Here is a 17,918-nt window from a genome sequence, read left to right as displayed (position 1 = left end):
GGCTTTTTAACACAACATGTGTTTGCCTCTGGCTCGCGGCTCACACACTGACGGAGTTGTGGTTCACAATGGGAAAAATTTTGGCGCCCTTGGCCGCGTGAGTCAAACTGGACATTCATTTCTTTCTTTCTTTTTTTTTTCTTTCAAAACGGACGGAATATATGAAGCCTCGGGGCTCGAGGTGAGCGTAGACTACATAGGTTATCCAACCTCGTCCGCCGCTGGGGGGCACGCGAGACTCGCGAGAGTCTGTCAAACGTGTCTGGGCACGCGCAGCTGTCTACGGTGGTGGCAAGCCTCCCAGCGGCTGAGCGCGCGAGCCCACGAGAGGAGCTCGGGAAAGTGGAGTTTCTGCGGTGGCAGTCAGGAAACTACCACAGACAGAGTTGCTGAGGGTCCACGGCCCGAGTTTGAAGAAATGGCAACGGCTGAACTTTACTCCAAGGTAGGAAACTTTTAAGAAACCGTTCCGAACTTTGTCGGTTACCCAACTCCTTCTGCTGTTGGTAAACGTTCCGAGCGTCGATGTTGTCAAGGACGAGTCTGTTACGTTTAACCATTAATTCGAGATGTCAAGATTTTTATTCCGCCTGTCACAAAACACTGTTTCCATCCATATTACACACGCACGCACACATACACACGTGCACACACACTGACTTCAAGTTAGCTTTCCTGACATTTTCCACTGGCAGTAACATGTCAGATATTCTGAGTAGTTTAGTTAAACGCTGTATAACGGCGAGGATGGTTGCCTCTCACCTGGCCTCCACCTCACCCCACCACACCCCCCGCGTTTGTCCATCAGTTTGCCCGGGTATGGCTCCCAGATGCTGAAGAAGTGTGGAGGTCAGCAGAATTGATCAAAGATTACTCTCCTGGCGACCAGACGCTGTTCCTGCAGCTGGAAGATGGCAGGGTGAGTCATGCCACATAATCACACACACATACACACACACTGCCACACAGTAATGAAGGCAACAGTGGAAATGGGTGTGTGATGCTCTGTCAGGGAGCCATGCACGCATTTCTGCACAAGAACCCTGGCAGTGGTGCAATCGTAAATCTCCGTGTGCTGTGGCATTATTCAAGGCAGCTGGGATGTTTGGTAAATGTACAAAAATTCCAGACCAACACTTTTTTTCTTTTTTTGTGCTTGATTGGCAGTGCCATACAAAATATAAGCCTAAATAGTTTATTTAAAGTAAGCTTCAGAATGGATGGACAGATATGGATGAACAGCTGTGATTAAGCATTTTCACTGAGTGTTGTTGCTACCTGCAGCTGGGATGTCGAGTTAGGACATGCACTTCAGGTATGGCAATAAGGCCAAGCATTATCATGAGTGAGCATGAACAGGCCAAGCACACTGGTAGTTTTAAAATGAAGTCCAACAGATGTTTTACATTTCTTTTTGAACATTTTTTCTGCAGTTTTTACACAATCATAACAACTTACTATCCTGAGGCTTATGTACCAACTTCTTGTGTGTGTGTGTGTGTGTGTGTTTTTTTTATTTATTTTATTTGTTGTTGTTTTTTCATAGGAGGTGCAACACAAAATTGACCCCAAAACAAACAACCTTCCACCCCTAAGAAACCCAAACATCCTGGTGGGGGAAAATGACCTGACGGCGCTCAGCTACCTCCATGAGCCAGCGGTTCTACACAACATCAGAGTTCGTTTCATTGACTCCAAGTTGATTTACACATACTGTGGTAATGAGCGTCATCTTCTTGGACTCACGCTATCACCGTAGACTTTGGAGCCAAGCTTACTGAACGCTATGACATAATTCCTGTTACGCTGAGGAGCATGCTGTTCTTAAAGGAACACTCTCTATAAAGATTTTTTTTTTTTTTTAAGGACAAATACACTTGTGTCACATCATCTTTCCATTCCATCTGATTGGGATGTTTTCTTCTTGATGAGTTTAGGCATTGTCCTTGTCGCCATCAACCCTTATGAGAGTCTACCCATCTATGAAGCTGATATCATCAACGCCTACAGCGGGCAGAACATGGCCGACATGGACCCTCATATATTTGCAGTAGCTGAGGAAGCTTACAAACAGATGGCCAGGTTTTAACTTTTCCTCATAAAATTTTATTTTACTGCTTAACATTTGTTTTAACTTACATTTGGTATATGTGTCATATCTTAGAGATCAACGAAACCAGTCCATCATTGTGAGCGGGGAGTCGGGAGCTGGTAAAACTGTCTCAGCCAAGTATGCGATGCGCTACTTTGCTACGGTCAGCTGCTCCTCCGGCAAGGCCAACGTTGAGGAGAAAGTCCTGGCTTCCAGTCCCATCATGGAGGTGACATTTATCCCTGCAGAAAAAATCGGACAATTATAAGATGACAAAGGTTACTGAGAGCTTTCTTGTGTCTTTCATCTAGGCCTTTGGAAATGCCAGGACAACAAGGAATGATAACAGCAGCCGCTTTGGGAAGTACATTGAGATTGGGTTTGATAAGAAGCTCTGCATAACCGGGGCTAACATGAGGACCTATTTACTAGAAAAGTCCAGAGTTGTGTTTCAGGTAAAATTCCTATGAATTTGATGTGCATGCCTTCACGTGACTACCCTCTGAATGTTCTCCTCTTTCTATCGTCAGTGTCGCTACTTGCATGTAATTGATTTCAACAGCCGTGTATGTAGCATGTGAATATCTTAGCAACCCAGTAACAGACAACATACTTGAGACATCACACAGTTTAGTGTGTCAGGCGTGTGTATCAGAGTTCTAGCAGCATATTAAATTTTATTAAGGGTGTGTTTTTTAAGACTAAATTTGATTATTCCACTTTTAGCCCGCTGTTGGAAATGCAGTCCGAGCATCCACATCCAGACAGAAGCTATTAATGTAACAGAAAATCAGACAAGATAAGATACTTTATTAACATTGTAACAAATATATTGACGTTTAGAGCAGGTCAGCAGACACCTCCAAAAACTTAAACATGAGCACAAAATGCAAGTGAAGTTAAATAAAGAGCAGCCTCAACACTTCAACTCATTATGTGTACAATACGCTACTATGTTAAAGACTACTATACTTCACTTTATAAAGTATGCCAGTGCTGAAAATAGTTGCTGGAATACTAATCCTAAATGCTGCATTTAAGGAATATCGTACAAAACAACAGAATACATGTCATGAATAGAGATTACAGGTATTTAAAGTATAACCTCCACTCACTGAAAGCTGTCAGGTCACATGATTTTGCAATGCTTCGATCACATGCGTGTAGACACACAGCATCAAAGTTTTTCAGAATCTCGATGGTCATCCCAATGGCCCTGTCACCCCTGATCCATGACACAGACCCTCCAACTCTGCACTGCTCCACACTGTGGTCCCAGCAATGTCCACACCAAGTGGGACATCTATCAGATGAACCGTTTTTAAGATAATCGGGTCATATTGAGACAGAGATTTATGCTTTTATGGATTTTATTGTCACTTTAAAGCGTATCTACTTTCAGGCCCAAGGAGAAAGAAACTATCATATATTCTATCAACTGTGTGCGTCTTCACATTTACCAGAATTCAAAGCCTTCAAATTAGGTAGGTGACTTTTGCAAATATTACTGTACAACCTTCAGGAGTACTTGTGAGGTTGATGTAATGCTAACAGTTGGTCTCCATCAGGTCATTGTTTTTCATATGATTCATGTTTGAAGGTTGCGCCGATGACTTCTACTGTACTAACCTGGGTCAGAACCCCGTCATAGAGGGAGTGGATGATGCCAAAGAGATGTGCAATACCAGGAGGGCGTTTTCACTATTAGGTGAGTGTTTACAGTTTACAATTTGTAAGTGGTTTATATGTAGGCAGGAAGTCCTGTACACAACTTACTGGCATTCATTGTTATGATATTCTGTTTTTAAAATTTAGGAATAGGTGGAGGTGATCAAATGGCAGTTTTCCAGATTCTGGCAGCTATTCTCCATCTTAGCAATGTGGAGGTGAAAGATCAGTCAGCAGATAGAAGCAGCATCTCGGTAATCACTGATAAACCCATGGTGACACTTACTTTGCCTTGTGTTTTTGTTCATTTTGTATTAAAGGTGTCTCAAACCTGTGCATGATCGTTATTATTTTTCAGCCAGACAACATCCACTTGATGGTTTTCTGTGAGTTGATGGGGGTTCCCTGTGAAGAAATGTCCCACTGGCTGTGTCACAGGATGCTCAAGACGACCACAGAAACCTTTGTCAAGCCCGTCTCCAAAACAAATGCAGTCAATGGTCGTGATGCCCTCACCAAACACATCTATGCCAGACTCTTCGTCTGGATTGTTGGCTGTATTAACAACGCATTAGCATCTGCAGTGAAGCAACACTCATTCATTGGAGTGCTTGACATTTATGGGTATGTTTATCCGCCCAGAATTATGTTGGGTTTTTTAAAAATTATTTCCAGATATCATTTTATCATGTGTCTTTCCTCAGGTTTGAAACATTTGATATCAACAGCTTTGAGCAGTTTTGCATCAATTATGCCAATGAGAAGCTTCAACAACAGTTCAACCTGGTATGTAGCTTTCCTTGCTCAACATCCTCATTATCTGGTGGAAACGTACATAAATCATGTTTGACCATTACTCCCTCCAGCACGTCTTCAAACTGGAGCAAGAGGAGTACATGAAAGAACAGATACCATGGACACTGATCGACTTCTACGATAACCAGCCATGCATCAATCTCATTGAGGCTAAGTTGGGTGTCCTTGACCTTCTGGATGAGGAGTGCAAAGTAAAGTGTAGTTTCTTTCCATAAATTTCCACTTAAGGAACCTCACCACGTTTGCTATGGAGTTTGTGACTAAGGCAGTGACTAACTGATGTGTCAGCACTTCCTCTTTCCATAGATGCCCAAAGGCTCTGACGACACATGGGCCCAAAAAATGTACAACACCCTCTTGAAGAACAACTCTCACTTTGAAAAACCCAGGCTATCAAACAGAGCGTTTATCATCCACCACTTTGCCGACAAGGTAAATGGCAAGTCTCAAGGGGTGACATCAGAGGTTCTTACAGAAAGAAGTGGTGACCACAGAAAAACCGAGCAACAGTTATGTTTCCCTCCCCAAAGTGCAGGGCTAACAAATGTGCTGAATGATTGAATTCCTCGTATTTTCAACACCATGATAAAAAAAAAAACTTTACAACATTTTAAATCACAAGCTTGCAGTCCTGCTGTTGTTGTTTCACAGTGAATTCCAACCACCTGTAGATCAGTGGAACAGCTTTAAACACCAGAAGTGTTTGTATGTGTGTGTCCTCATGCACTACAAAAACACTGAACCCCTCATTGAATATCTGCTCTGTAGCACTACTTCCCTACCTTTTCCAGAACAATCAGTCTGGAAAATGGACGGATGGATGCATGACTCATATTTTCTAACAGGGGGCATAGAGAGAACCAAGTTCAGAAATGTGTAATTACTGGTTTGCAGTTTCAGAACTCAATACATTCACCCCGAATGTTTGATTCTTTTCACTAAAGCAGGACAACATCAGACTCTGTATGATGATGAATAATGAATATAACCTCTGCTGTGAAGTCGCAGAACACTTCGTAACTTGGTTCTTTGTGCCTAGGTGGAGTACCAGTGTGAGGGTTTCCTGGAGAAAAACAAGGACACAGTCAATCAAGAGCAAATAAATGTGTTAAAAAAGAGCAAGGTGAAATCATTTATGCCCGTCTTTGTGTCTTATTCCTCTTTAATGGTCCGGAAGGATGTAGTAAAAACGTTCAGTGAAATGTACTGTCAACAGCTTTTCAATGGCATGCTCGAATGTTAATTAAATTAAAGAAAATAGTATTTAGTGTTGAAAGTCCCCCAGGCACACACCCTGGAATTGTCCTACCTAACTATTGGAGGAAATGCATGCACTGTAAACATAATAAACTGAAAACACTGCCATCTGCTGTTCATTTACAGACATAACCTTTGTCTTCAAATGGTCTTTTCAGTGGGATTTCTTGCTGACGCTGCTCGAGGATGATGAAAAGGCAGCAAGTTCCACCAACAGACGTCCCAACACCAGTGGCAAGACTCAGAAGGATAATAAGAAGACAGTTGGACTCCAGGTGAGGAAGAAGGTCACATGACATTTGAGGGTAATTTGTCAGCTTCTTTTACAGATCTCATGGTCATGTTTTGTCCCCTGGTCAGTGTGGATGATATATCTACATACCTGTAAGGGAATAAACAGCGACACATCATTCTGATTGATTCTTTTTTTTTTTTTGTAATTATCTTTTTATTGACAGTTTTTCAATAAAATGACAACATAAAATAAAAACAGAACAGGGAGGGAGTAGATTGTCTCCTGTAAGTACAGCAATTACATAACTGAAGGAAAGAGTTCTGGTCTGCGCGGTCTTGCATATATTATCCAGTTTTCCCACCGTGATGAGAACAGGTCCAGTGTTTGGTTAACAGAGGCTGTGATCTTCTCCATTTTGTAAATATCCACGATAATGTCCATCCACTCATTTAGGGTCGGCCTTTCTTGCATTCTGATTGATTCTTGATCGTTACAGTTGTACATATTTTTACAATTTCTCCGTGTTCAAATGTAAACATTAATTGTTGCCTCTTTCCTCAGTTTCGACAGTCTCTACACTTACTGATGGACACACTGAATGCCACTACTCCTCACTACGTACGCTGCATTAAACCAAATGATGACAAAGCCCCTTTCAGGTGAGGAGGTTCTGCTAGAATAAACACAGGTGAAAGAGCAGATATTTATTTTATTAACATGTGGTATCTTGTCTTAAGCTTGGACCCGGTGAGGGCAGTACAGCAGCTGCGGGCTTGTGGCATCTTGGAAACCATACGGATCTCAGCAGCAGGATTCCCATCTAGGTAGTTCATCCTTAGAAGCAACTGATACTAGAGCTTAGCAGTGTTTCTCAACCTCTAAGCTGGGGCCCATCGCTGTGCCATGAGTGCCCTCTAATGGGCCCCAAAATGATTTCAAGTTGAAGCTCACATTTTACTATCTGCTGTTTCTTTAGGAAAGCACAGATGAACTATTACTCTGAAGCTATCATGGCGAATATATTGTCATACCATATAAAGTTAAAAAAGGAAATTAAAATAATTATTTGCTCTCTAAAAGTTGATTTTCAAACATTATTGATTTGATACAGAGCTGGCAGTTTTCATTGTACTTATCTGATTGGAAGGATTCCACCTGTGTATCAGAGACCGGTGTTGGATTCATTCATACATTTAAGATAAAAAATTTTTACAAATACTTTTTTAAGGATTCTGGATTTTTGTTGTTGTTGTTGTTGTTTTACAAGTACAAATGGGTGAGCCTTTAATTAGAAAGATTAACAACCTCTGGACCTTTGAGTAGAAGGCCATTGAAACTTTATTTATATTACATTGAATTGTAAAACTGATGTATCTGTCTTGTCTTGTCAATATTGCAGATGGACCTATCAGGAATTCTTTAGTCGTTACCGCGTCCTCATGAAGCAAAAGGATGTGCTTCCTGATCGAAAACAGACTTGCATAAATCTCCTGGAAAAACTTGTCAAGGTGTGTGTGAATTTTTGAAGAGCTCCTCCTTCAACCATTAATTTTTACCTTTCAAATGCACACTAAAATATGTCGCTTATCTCCGTCGCTATATTGTATTTTTTTTTTAGGACCAGAATAATTATCAGTTTGGCAAAAGCAAGATCTTCTTCAGAGCTGGCCAGGTTGCTTACCTGGAGAAGCTGCGGTCCGACCAGCTGCGAATTGCTTGTGTCCACATCCAGAAGACAATCCGCTGCTGGCTGGCACGCAAAAAGTACCTGAGATGGAAGCAATCAGCTGTCACCATACAGAGACATGTGCGGGGTCACCAGGCTCGCAGGTCAACACAGTGGTTGAGAAACCGCATAAGATGAATGAAGAGATTGCCAGCATGTTTCTTACTGTTTTTTCCTCATCAGCTATGTCAAGTTTCTGCGACAATCAAGAGCAGCTGTTGTTATTCAGCGGAATGTACGTATGGTGCTGAGCAGGAGACGGTACCAGAAGCAGCGCCAAGCAGCTGTCATGATTCAGCGCTTCCTGAGGACTTATATGGCTAGAAAACAGTACTACGCGGTAATGTCATGCCTGCTACAATGTGAAGGACTTATATGAATGTTACTGCTCAGCACAAAACACTTCACGGCCTTATTAAGTGGAAGTTGTTAATTCAAACTCAAATTGGACTTTACATACTTAAAAATTATTATTATTTTTGTTGTTATAATTATTATTTCCATAGCATGAGGGAACCTTACAAGGGCTGCACGGTGGTGCAGTGGTTAGCACTGTGGCCTCACAGCAAGAACGTTCCGGGTTCGAGTCCCGGCTTGGGCGCGGGATCTTTCTGTGTGGAGTTTGCATGTTCTCCCCGTGCCTGCGTGGGTTCTCTCCGGGTACTCCGGCTTTCTCCCACCGTCCAAAGACATGCAATTTGGGGACTAGGCTGATTGGATTCTCTAAATTGACCGTAGGTATGAATGTGAGTGTGAATGGTTGTTCGTCTCTGTATGTTGGCCCTGCGATGGACTGGCGAGCTGTCCAGGGTGAACCCCGCCTCTCACCCGTTGATGCTGGGATAGGCTCCAGCCCCCCGCGACCCTTACTAGTAAGGAATAAGCGGAAGATGACGATGGATGGATGGAGGGAACCTTACAGATCTGTAATCTGGAAAAGTTCCCAGCTGATGACTGCAGATTTTCAAGACTCCCAAAATGATACTGACCTTCTTAACTCCTACTGTATGCCTTGTTCTTACTGTGTCACTTTTAAACTTACCACTATATTGTTGCTTTCACAGTTGATGTATGAGAGGAAAGCTCTGGTTGTCCAGAAGTGGGTGCGAGGCTGGCTGGCAAGGGTGCGTTATCGACGTGTCCTGGCAGACATCATCCTGCTGCAGAGCTGTGTGCGTCGCATGATGGCCAAGAAGGAATTCAAGAAGCTGAAAGTGGAGGCTCGTTCAGTGGAGCACTTCAAGAAGCTCAACGTTGGCATGGAGAACAAGATTATGCAGTTGCAACACAAGATAAACGAGCAGGTGAATGTTGTGTGAGTCATTATGACTGTGTTGTTGTTTATTCTTTTAAATGCGCCATAAAACTTTGAAAGTGTAAGACTGGGTCATTGGGAGTGGTGGTATCACATGCACAGCATGTCTGCGTATCCCCCCCCTGCAGCAAAAAGAAAACAGAGAGCTCAGTGAGAGGCTGAGTGTTGTGGGGAGGACCCAAGCTTTGGAGAGAGAGAAACTGAGCCGAGAAAACGAAAACCTTCGTAGATCAGAGAAGGAGGCCAAGGCAAAGACAGAGACGCTCCCTTCACTGCTGGAACAGCTCTCCTTCCTACAGCAGGAGCTGGGTAACACCCGCAGAGAGAAGGAAGACCTGGAAGACCAGTACAAGGTCTATAAGGAGCAGACGAAACAGGCAGGTCGCCTCCACTTGATCTAAACTTAACTCACTCTGCTCGCCAGCAAATTCACCTGTAAATTCAGTTTAGTGCTTTAACCTAAATTCTATGTTTGTTTGTTTTTTTTATTTATGTTTATGTGTGTTCTACTTTTGCTTTTACACCTGGCTGAAGAATAACAGACATTCCTGCTGCTTCAGAGTGCATGTTTTGTACGTTGGAGAAAAGAAGTTAGTATATGTTAGGAAAGGATGGAGCAGTCCTACATTTAGGCTTACTGTGTACACAAACTAATATGGTGCTCAGTGCTGCACAGTAAGTTCTTTTAGTCTATCATGAATATGAATAGTGACATGCATTGTCTCACAATCAGGTGGTAGATGAGCTAAATATGAAGAACAGCTTGTTGAGCAATGAAAAAGATGACCTCAATAAACTAATCCTGGAACAAACACAACAGCTAACAGGTATAAATCACAGCTCCTCAAGCCTTCATAGTCCTCTAGCAGTGGATCACTTTAAAATAAGTAAAACTAATTTGTTGTTTTCAGGCATTAAAACCAACGTGCAAAACACGAAACAGCTGGAGAAAGACTTGACTGAAGAACGCTCCCGCTACCAGAGTCTTCTGAGTGAGCACCTGCAACTGGAGGAGCTGCACAAAGACCTGAAAGAGGAAATGAGTCTCAGCATTGTGAGGAATATTTCATCTGGCATGAAATTGCAGCAGTACTTGTCATGTGATTCCTCTTGATTGATGGATTTAAACCCCATGGGAATTATGAGATACTGTCACAAGCCTGAATCAATTGAATTGTCTTCGTATGACATCTTGCATCCTGCGTTTCAAACAAAAAGGTTCCTCATGATGGAGCCAATTGAGGCGTGGCAACTTATTCTGTCTGTAAAATGTTTTTTTCACACAGAGCTCAAGCAAATCTAGTCACAAGAGGACAGATTCCAACTACAGCAGCAACTCGTCTGAGTACAGTCAGAGCCTGGGGTCAACTGATGAGGAGAGCAGCTCCCTGCAATCAGAGGTAGTGTAGTAAACATGATCATGTTTGTCTTAACATCTTTTTGACTATTAAGTACCCAGGATAGGTTAAATTTGTTTGTTAAACATTTTATTCTTGACAAAAAAAAACAGTGTGTTCATCGTGGACAATGTCTGAACAACCCTAACTTCATATTTTCTTTCTAGCTCTCAAAAATATGCTGTGTGAACATGTTCATGTATTGTTATTGTTGTTCGAGCAGCGTCAAAGTTTGTCTCAAATTAAATTGACATGAACAGCTTGACTGAGATGATGATATTGTCAGCCCTCTCTATAAAATGAAATAGTGAGACTAATCCCCAAATTCGCATGATTTTTTTTATTATTGGACCGCTGCTGAGAAGATTTGCCAGCAGTAAACTATTGATTAGAAACATTAAAAGTGAAGAAAATTAAGAGATTTCATGATGTTAGGTGATATTTGTGTTCATAAATGTCTTTCTTGGGAAGATTTTACTGGCCATATTTCTGTTGTAATCATATTAGTGCAACATTCTAGATCCGTGAAGAAGACATTTGTTATCCATGTGTTGTATTGTTAGGATGAGAACCGGTCCACAGTGGACCTGCCAGTTCTGCTGAAGTTCCAGATGAGGGTGAAGGAACTGGAGAAGGATAAACAGTCTCTACAGGTGATGTTGGATAAGAAGGAAGAAAAGGCAAAGGTATGAAACAATGATGTTCACATTAACTAAGGCATTAATTATGACTTCCACCAGGGAGGTTGTGTTTTCATCAAACTGTCTGTCTTTCTGTTAGATAACTGTAGGTGTAGTGGATGATAGACCTTCGGTTGAGCAGAAATTAATTCGATTTTGTATTTGATTCGCAACTAGATGCAGATATGATGACATCGTATTCTGTTTTTCATTTTTTGGTCTTATCTGTGAAGCCAGGAAGTCACTAATAACACCGTTGGAGTCTTCATTGAAATCTCCATGTTATGAGACTGCTAGGTCATGACCAATCAATTAGGTTTTAGAATTGATTGGAGTACGGCTCAGGATCTTATGACGTCAATTCACAATCTCTTTGATAGATTTTTAGTGTCCAGAAGTCAACATTTTACGGTCTAAGTAATTCTCTTTCATTGTAGACGTGACAAAATAAAAGAGTTTAGATATGCTGGTGGAGGGCTCTCACAGTTATACTTGATTTATCAAGTAATAACGATGTAATTAACATGAGTTAATACTGGCATATGAATTAACCGACAGTTAAATAATACAATAATAAATATGAAAAAGCTTCAAACTCATGAAGGGTTTGCATGTTGATTATTGTTCTGGTTAAGTGTAGTATACAGTTGATAAAAAATGTTAACATGGACGTCAGGAAGTTCACAGCTAAACCATTTCCTGAAGAGAGAACTGTTCACATCAATGGTTATTTCAGGATAATGAGAGTCCACCAGCTTTTTCATCCGCTAACTTATGACTCATGTTTGGTAAAATTTGACATCAGTGAACATAATTTATTGTCTACATGTAGAAATTGGCTTGTTTCTCAATCTTTTTGTTATATAAGTGTAATTTAATCTAATCACATTGTAACTGGCCACCTAGTCATGCTCTTTGTGACCATACAGTTGAGAACATCTGTCTCCTACATGATTTCATAAACATTATGTAAGGACACTTAAATATTATTCATGCTCTTTCTGAAATCAGATGAAATAATGTCATTTTTCCACACAAAGGTCACATTTATTTGAATTTGGGATTGCTTATGCAACTTAATAAAATAAAAAGTAAGAAAGACTGAAAGTTACAGTTGCTGAACTCCATTCAGAAAAAAAGCTGTTTCAGCATTTTGCTTGTCTTCTTGTGGGAAGGTGTGACAAAGCATTCTCTTTCACGTCATGATGTGGTTACTCTTGCGTGGTATAATAATCGATGCTGGAAATTGGCATCATTCAGATAAGTAATAAGGTGTGTCTTGATTGACATTTGTGGTTGTTTGTTGTATATTAACATCATATGTGTGTTTGTCAAAAGGATGTGGAGGAGCAGAGAACTGTTGGCAGAGCAGAACTGGACTTGGAAACACTTAAGGTATTACATATGGGATGCACACATAAAAAATGTAAGCACCCAAGAAATAAATAGCTTTGGAAGTTGAACACCAAAATCTTTGACAGCTCAATTGCAAAGAAACATCTATTTACCTTAAAGCACAATAACGTCACATATCCTTGAAATGAAATTGGAATAGAGGCAGAATTGAATTCCCAGATGTTGGTTGACATTATTATCCTCAGAGACAAGAACTAGAGTCTGAGAACAAGAAGCTGAAGCAAGATCTAAATGAGCTGAGGAAGTCTCTGAGCAGTGAGAACAGTGAGATGATGCCACCTGCTCCGGGCTCTCTGCCCTTCAGCACCCTGCTGGAACAACTCAACTCATCCAACGAGGAGCTAGAGATGAGAAAAGAGGAAGTGCTGCTTCTTCGATCCCATATGGTCCGACAAGAGGCTCTAAAACATAAGGTGACACAGTGAATTCCATTTGTTATTTTATTTAATGACACGTGTTTCTTAAATTTGCACACATCTTGGAATAATGTTTCCCCTTTGAACATGGCTCTGCAGGATTCGGCACTGGGAGAGGGTGTGAAATTAGATCTCAGTGAAGTTCCCTCCTTTCAAGATGTTGACAGGTACCAGCTCAACTCCCATTTTTAATTAAAATCAGCAGGGAGCAAACAAGTGTTATTTATGGTCTGGTGCTGTTGCTTAGGTCCACTGACATTCACACACTGAATGAAGATGGAGAGCTGTGGCTTGCTTATGAAGGCCTGAAAGAGACCAACAGGTAATTAAGTCATGCTGGGTAATTTATTCAAGTAAGCTCCTGCAGTGTGGAATTGAATGCCATCATCTCGTCACCCTCCAGAGTTCTGGAGGTCCAGATGCAGGAGCAGGAATCTATTCATAACGAGAAGTGTAAAGCGCTGCAGGAGGAGGTGAACAAGCTGAGGGAGGAGAGGGAGCTGCAGCAGAAGCTTTGGGCGCATAGTCTCCTCCTGCCTGAAGACGCCCGCATTGATGCGAGCCTGCAGCACGAGATCACGCGGCTCACCGAAGAAAATCTGGTAGGTCCACTCACGGAATGTCCAGACCCCAGAGATCTGTTACTGTACCTCTTCAGTTATGTGATAATCTGATATTTTCACAATGCAAATATCTTTAAAAAGATAAAATAGAAGACTCTCCTGTACTGGGTCCAATGTTATCTAAAAGGATATATGTTCTCACATCAGGACACTGTAGCATCAAAAAGATTTGAAACATAATGTATTTAGTTCAAGATTTAATTCAAGACCTTTATCTTGAATCTGTATAAGTTTAAAATTGTTATTTTAAAAGAATTCCTACTGGCCAAAAAAGTATTTCAGTTGTGTTTTGTTTTGTTTTTTAACAGAAGTTGAGTTATCATTTTTGAACCAGTAAGTACGTCTGCATCTTTTCAGGAACTCATGCAGCAGCAAGAAAAACAAGACAAAACCGTACGCAAGTTGAAGAAACAACTTAAACTGTATATTCAAAAAGTTGAAGATTTTGAAGGTAACCTCACGGCAGGTACAGTGCTCTTGGAGTACATTTCCCAGTACTTCTTGTGTTATTCATTGTGTTGTGTCCTTGCTTCGTTAAGCGAGTGCCCAGCAAAAGACCATTAGTTCTATGATACATGCTCCAGTCAGAGCAGTGAACATCACCCGCAAGGAGAAGGAGTACCAAGGCATGTTGGAGTACAAAAGGGGGGATGAGAGCCGTCTAGTGAGAAGCCTGGTTATAGGTATGTCAAACCTGGTTGTATGCTCATGTTTTCCACGTGTGGAGGAGGTTGTATTTGCTCTGAAATGTTGTATTCTTCTCAGATCTGAAGGCCCGCGGCGTCGCAGTCAGCATCACTCCTGGATTGCCTGCGTACATCTTCTTCATGTGCCTTCGATATGTTGACAGTATTAATGATGAGGAGAGAGTCAGTACTCTGCTCAATTCCATCATCACCAGCATCAAAGGGGTCATAAAGGTGCGGTAATTATGTTGTTCTTCATATCTGAGCACAGCAGGCTAATGGTGTTTTTGTTTTGAATGAATTCTTCATGTTCATAGAGGAGAGGAGATGATTTTGAGGTGGTGTCTTTCTGGCTGGCCAACACATGTCGGTTGCTTGACTGTCTGAAACAGTATAGTGGAGATGAGGTGAGTCTGACACATTTTGATGACTCAAGTTTACAGCTGTAGTATTTCTTTACTTATCTGAATACATCTGCGCAATTTTCCGTACAGATGTTCAAAACGTACAACACAGTGAAGCAGAATGACCACTGCTTGACCAACTTTGAGCTGTCAGAGTACCAGAATGTTTTTGGTGATCTGGCCATTCAAATCTACCGCCACCTCATCAAATCCATGGAGGACACGCTACAGCCACTGATAGGTCAAGACACATTATCTCACTATACATGCATCTACATAAATACTAGCACTATGATCCTGAGAGGTCTGACCATGTTTTCTGCCCCTTTGCAAGTGCAGTGGCAAGCATGCTGGAACACGAGACGGTCCACGGCGTCCTGGGCTCCAAGCCAACAGGTTTGAGGAAGAGGAGCTCTAGTCTTGCTGAGGAAGAGGCTGTTACGGTGGAAGTCCTCCTACAGCATCTCAGCCATTTCCTCACCACCATGAGTCAGCACGGAATGGACCCAGGCCTCATTAAGCAGGTGGTCAGGCAGCAGTTTTACATCATCTGTGCCGTCACACTGAACCACCTGCTGCTGAGGAAGGACATGTGCTCCTGGAGTAAAGGCCTGCAGATCAGGTACAGACAGGAACACACAAAAATGATTATTCCTCGTGAAATTGAAGTAGAGGGACGAGCACAACTGAGGCCATCCTAGTAAACATGATGTCAGAGGAACAGCTTTGAGGGAATTTCTTTGAATTGGAACCAGATTTATGCTATGTTCCCAAGGACTCAATGATGAACCGATAAGATTTTGGAACTCCAATGTCACAGTCCCTGTTATGACACAAATTTATACAATAGTCACAAGGAAATTTCACAAATATGTTTAATAGCATGACTTTATGAAATAATGCCGTCTTATGTCCAGAAGATTAAAAACTCAATTTTGAGCCCCTTGTCCAGAATAAAAGCCTAATAAAATAGAGTGTATGGTGTGTTGTAATGACAGTGAGATCAATGGTTCATTTTGTTCCCAAAAGCACTCTTTGTCATATATTTATCTGTTCACAATACAGGCTAGAGTTCATGGAGCTGGAGTTAAAGACACAGACACCTTCCCCGTGCATCAATGCAGCCATCATTGCATTACTTAGTTACCCCCAGCTGTTTCTCTCCATCTTCAGGTACAATGTGTGGCAGCTGGAGGAGTGGCTGGCTGAGAGGGATCTGGCTGACTGCGGTGCCAAGGAGACTTTGGAGCCTCTGGTTCAGGCTGCACAGCTCCTGCAGATCAAGAAAAAGACGGAGGCGGACGCTCAAGCTATCTGCAACATGTGTACCGCTCTCACCACCGCACAGGTCCCTCACGCCTTCATGTTCAGGCCTCCTCATCTGTAGACATGATGTTTCTCTGCAGCTCTGATCCTTGTTTGTTTCACTGCAGATTGTTAAAGTGTTGACCTTATACACCCCAGTGATTGAATTTGAAGAGCGAGTGACCACCAGCTTCATCACAACCATTCGAGTGAGTGGTTTAGTGAAAAGTAAAGGCAGGTTTGTCGTACTCGTTTACACTCAGCTGAGTCACCAATTTGTTTGTCTTTTGCCTTGTAGAATCTTTTGAAAGACCGAGTCGAGCCTTCCACGTTGATGATGGACGCTAAGAGGATTTTTTCTGTTACCTTCTCCTTCTCACCCTCCTCTGTGGCTCTGGAGACCCTCCAGGTCCCTGCCAGCCTCAACCTGAGCTTCCTCACCCGCATCTAGACCACACTGATGTTGTCTTGTTCCTCTTCATCAGAGTTCTAACCAGAGTCCTTACCAAATGTCGTCTTTTCATGACGTGAGAATATTGCATTGTTGCAACAGGATAAGGACATTGTATTTATATGGGTTCATGTATTTGATGACGGTAAGAACAGTGAATACACACAAAGCCTGGCTGGAGTTGTCTCCTGTTTCACCAAAGGTAATGTGGGTGCAGAGTTCATGGGTTCATTTATGGATTCCCATGTATGAATTTTACTGCTGTATTATGTCAAAGACCTCTTTCAAATATACATGTTTGTTAATTTAATATATTGTAACTTAATTGGATATGTCAGTGACATGTTTTCAACTGCTAGTCGTGAGCAATGTTGGAATGATATTGTGCCTTGAAACACAGTGAATGAAATGTTGATAGTATTTATGCCGCGGAAAGCTCGAAGGAAAATAATTCAAGTGTGTATGTTGACAGTCTTAGAAAAGGCTGCGGGATAGAGTGAAGCGCTCAAGAATTCAACACAAACTATTTCAAGACTCATCAACACTTCTGAACAAAATGTCAGATATTTTGTTTGCATTTCATATTCACATTCAGAAATGTTCATCTCCTAGTCTGATGACATGATGGACAGATACTCCTCTTAAATGCTGCTAGAGCCCTTTTTCAGCTTTTTGTTTGTCATTGCCAGGTATTTTCAAATGCTCAACTCAGGTATGGAGGCCTGTTTCTACCAGTAAATGAAAAGATTAAAGTATTAAGCCTTGTTAGTGGTAATCACAAGGTTTAAAAAAAATCACGAGATTAAAAAGTCAGTTATGAGTTCCAAAATTATCCGCTAGAAAGGCATAACTGCTCTACATTACTTTTTCTGTTGACTTGTTTCTTTTTTTTTTTTAATCTCGTAATTTTGACTTTTTAACTACAGTTTTATTTTCCACAGGAATATCTGCCATATCAAGGTGTATGTTAATCATATTTTTTCCGTTTATGAGCAGAAATGGGCCTCTATAAACAAATCTAGCAATTTATTTATAGAACTCATTTACAGCACAAAGTTTCTCAAACTGCAAGAACATCATGAGTAGAAGCAATAAAATAAATACAGTGAAAGTGATCAGGTGTTTTCCTCTTTCCCATGTGTGTAGCAGCTGAGTGCTTCCTCTTCTTCCTGTACTGCCAATGTTTGACAAGTGGATGAAGTGTTTTTATCATTTTATCCAAATGTTTGCGGTAAAGTTGCGACTGAGGCGGCTCAACACCTGTTGAGCTTTCTGAAGTTTGTATCCGGTATGTTTTGTTGACAAGATCCTTGATCAAACCAGCACGCCCTCCCGGTCCAGCTGCTGTCACAAGACGGGGGAGGCGGAGCCTCCAGTCAAAGTCCAACAGGTGAGTGGCTCCTTACATGCGAGAAGCCCGCGAGGAAAAGA

General features: G+C 41.6%; 1 protein-coding gene across 2 annotated transcripts; it reads left to right on the top strand.

The window, feature by feature from the left end:
- Positions 1-264: 264 nt before the first annotated feature.
- On the top strand, positions 265-17,596 carry LOC147259036 (unconventional myosin-Va-like). Of its 2 annotated transcripts, XM_086209221.1 has the most exons (40): positions 265-445; positions 809-919; positions 1,547-1,718; positions 1,938-2,082; positions 2,165-2,321; positions 2,404-2,547; positions 3,495-3,576; positions 3,693-3,800; positions 3,908-4,014; positions 4,119-4,384; positions 4,465-4,546; positions 4,627-4,767; positions 4,883-5,008; positions 5,616-5,699; positions 5,992-6,108; positions 6,630-6,727; positions 6,806-6,892; positions 7,468-7,576; positions 7,687-7,898; positions 7,978-8,134; positions 8,859-9,098; positions 9,238-9,486; positions 9,843-9,936; positions 10,021-10,163; positions 10,396-10,509; positions 11,070-11,192; positions 12,525-12,581; positions 12,788-13,015; positions 13,118-13,185; positions 13,266-13,340; positions 13,422-13,620; positions 13,999-14,092; positions 14,181-14,324; positions 14,407-14,561; positions 14,645-14,734; positions 14,822-14,972; positions 15,071-15,353; positions 15,905-16,079; positions 16,165-16,245; positions 16,335-17,596. In XM_086209221.1, the coding sequence occupies exons 1-40, from the start codon at positions 419-421 to the stop codon at positions 16,485-16,487; spliced, it is 5,448 nt and encodes a 1,815-aa protein (XP_086065347.1). In that variant the 5' UTR covers positions 265-418; the 3' UTR covers positions 16,488-17,596. The 2 variants fall into 2 exon arrangements, with proteins under 2 accessions (XP_086065347.1, XP_086065348.1); XM_086209222.1 differs by lacking the exons at positions 265-445; positions 809-919 and having other exon boundaries at positions 1,547-1,678.
- Positions 17,597-17,918: the final 322 nt, after the last annotated feature.

The sequence above is a fragment of the Aulostomus chinensis genome, chromosome 7 (genome assembly GCF_037954235.1).
Source record: "Aulostomus chinensis isolate RoL2024-O1b breed Wild chromosome 7, RoL_Achi_v1.0, whole genome shotgun sequence".
Lineage (NCBI taxonomy): Eukaryota > Metazoa > Chordata > Actinopteri > Syngnathiformes > Aulostomidae > Aulostomus > Aulostomus chinensis.
This window is presented reverse-complemented; position numbering and strand designations above follow the sequence as displayed.

Excerpts from the sequence above, each read along its gene's own strand:
- LOC147259036 (XM_086209221.1), top strand. The coding sequence starts at position 419 with ATGGCAACGGCTGAACTTTACTCCAAG. Across the intron at positions 4,547-4,626 it reads TTCAACAACAGTTCAACCTG|CACGTCTTCAAACTGGAGCA; the intron begins GTATGTAGCTTT and ends TACTCCCTCCAG. Across the intron at positions 13,186-13,265 it reads TCCTTTCAAGATGTTGACAG|GTCCACTGACATTCACACAC; the intron begins GTACCAGCTCAA and ends GCTGTTGCTTAG.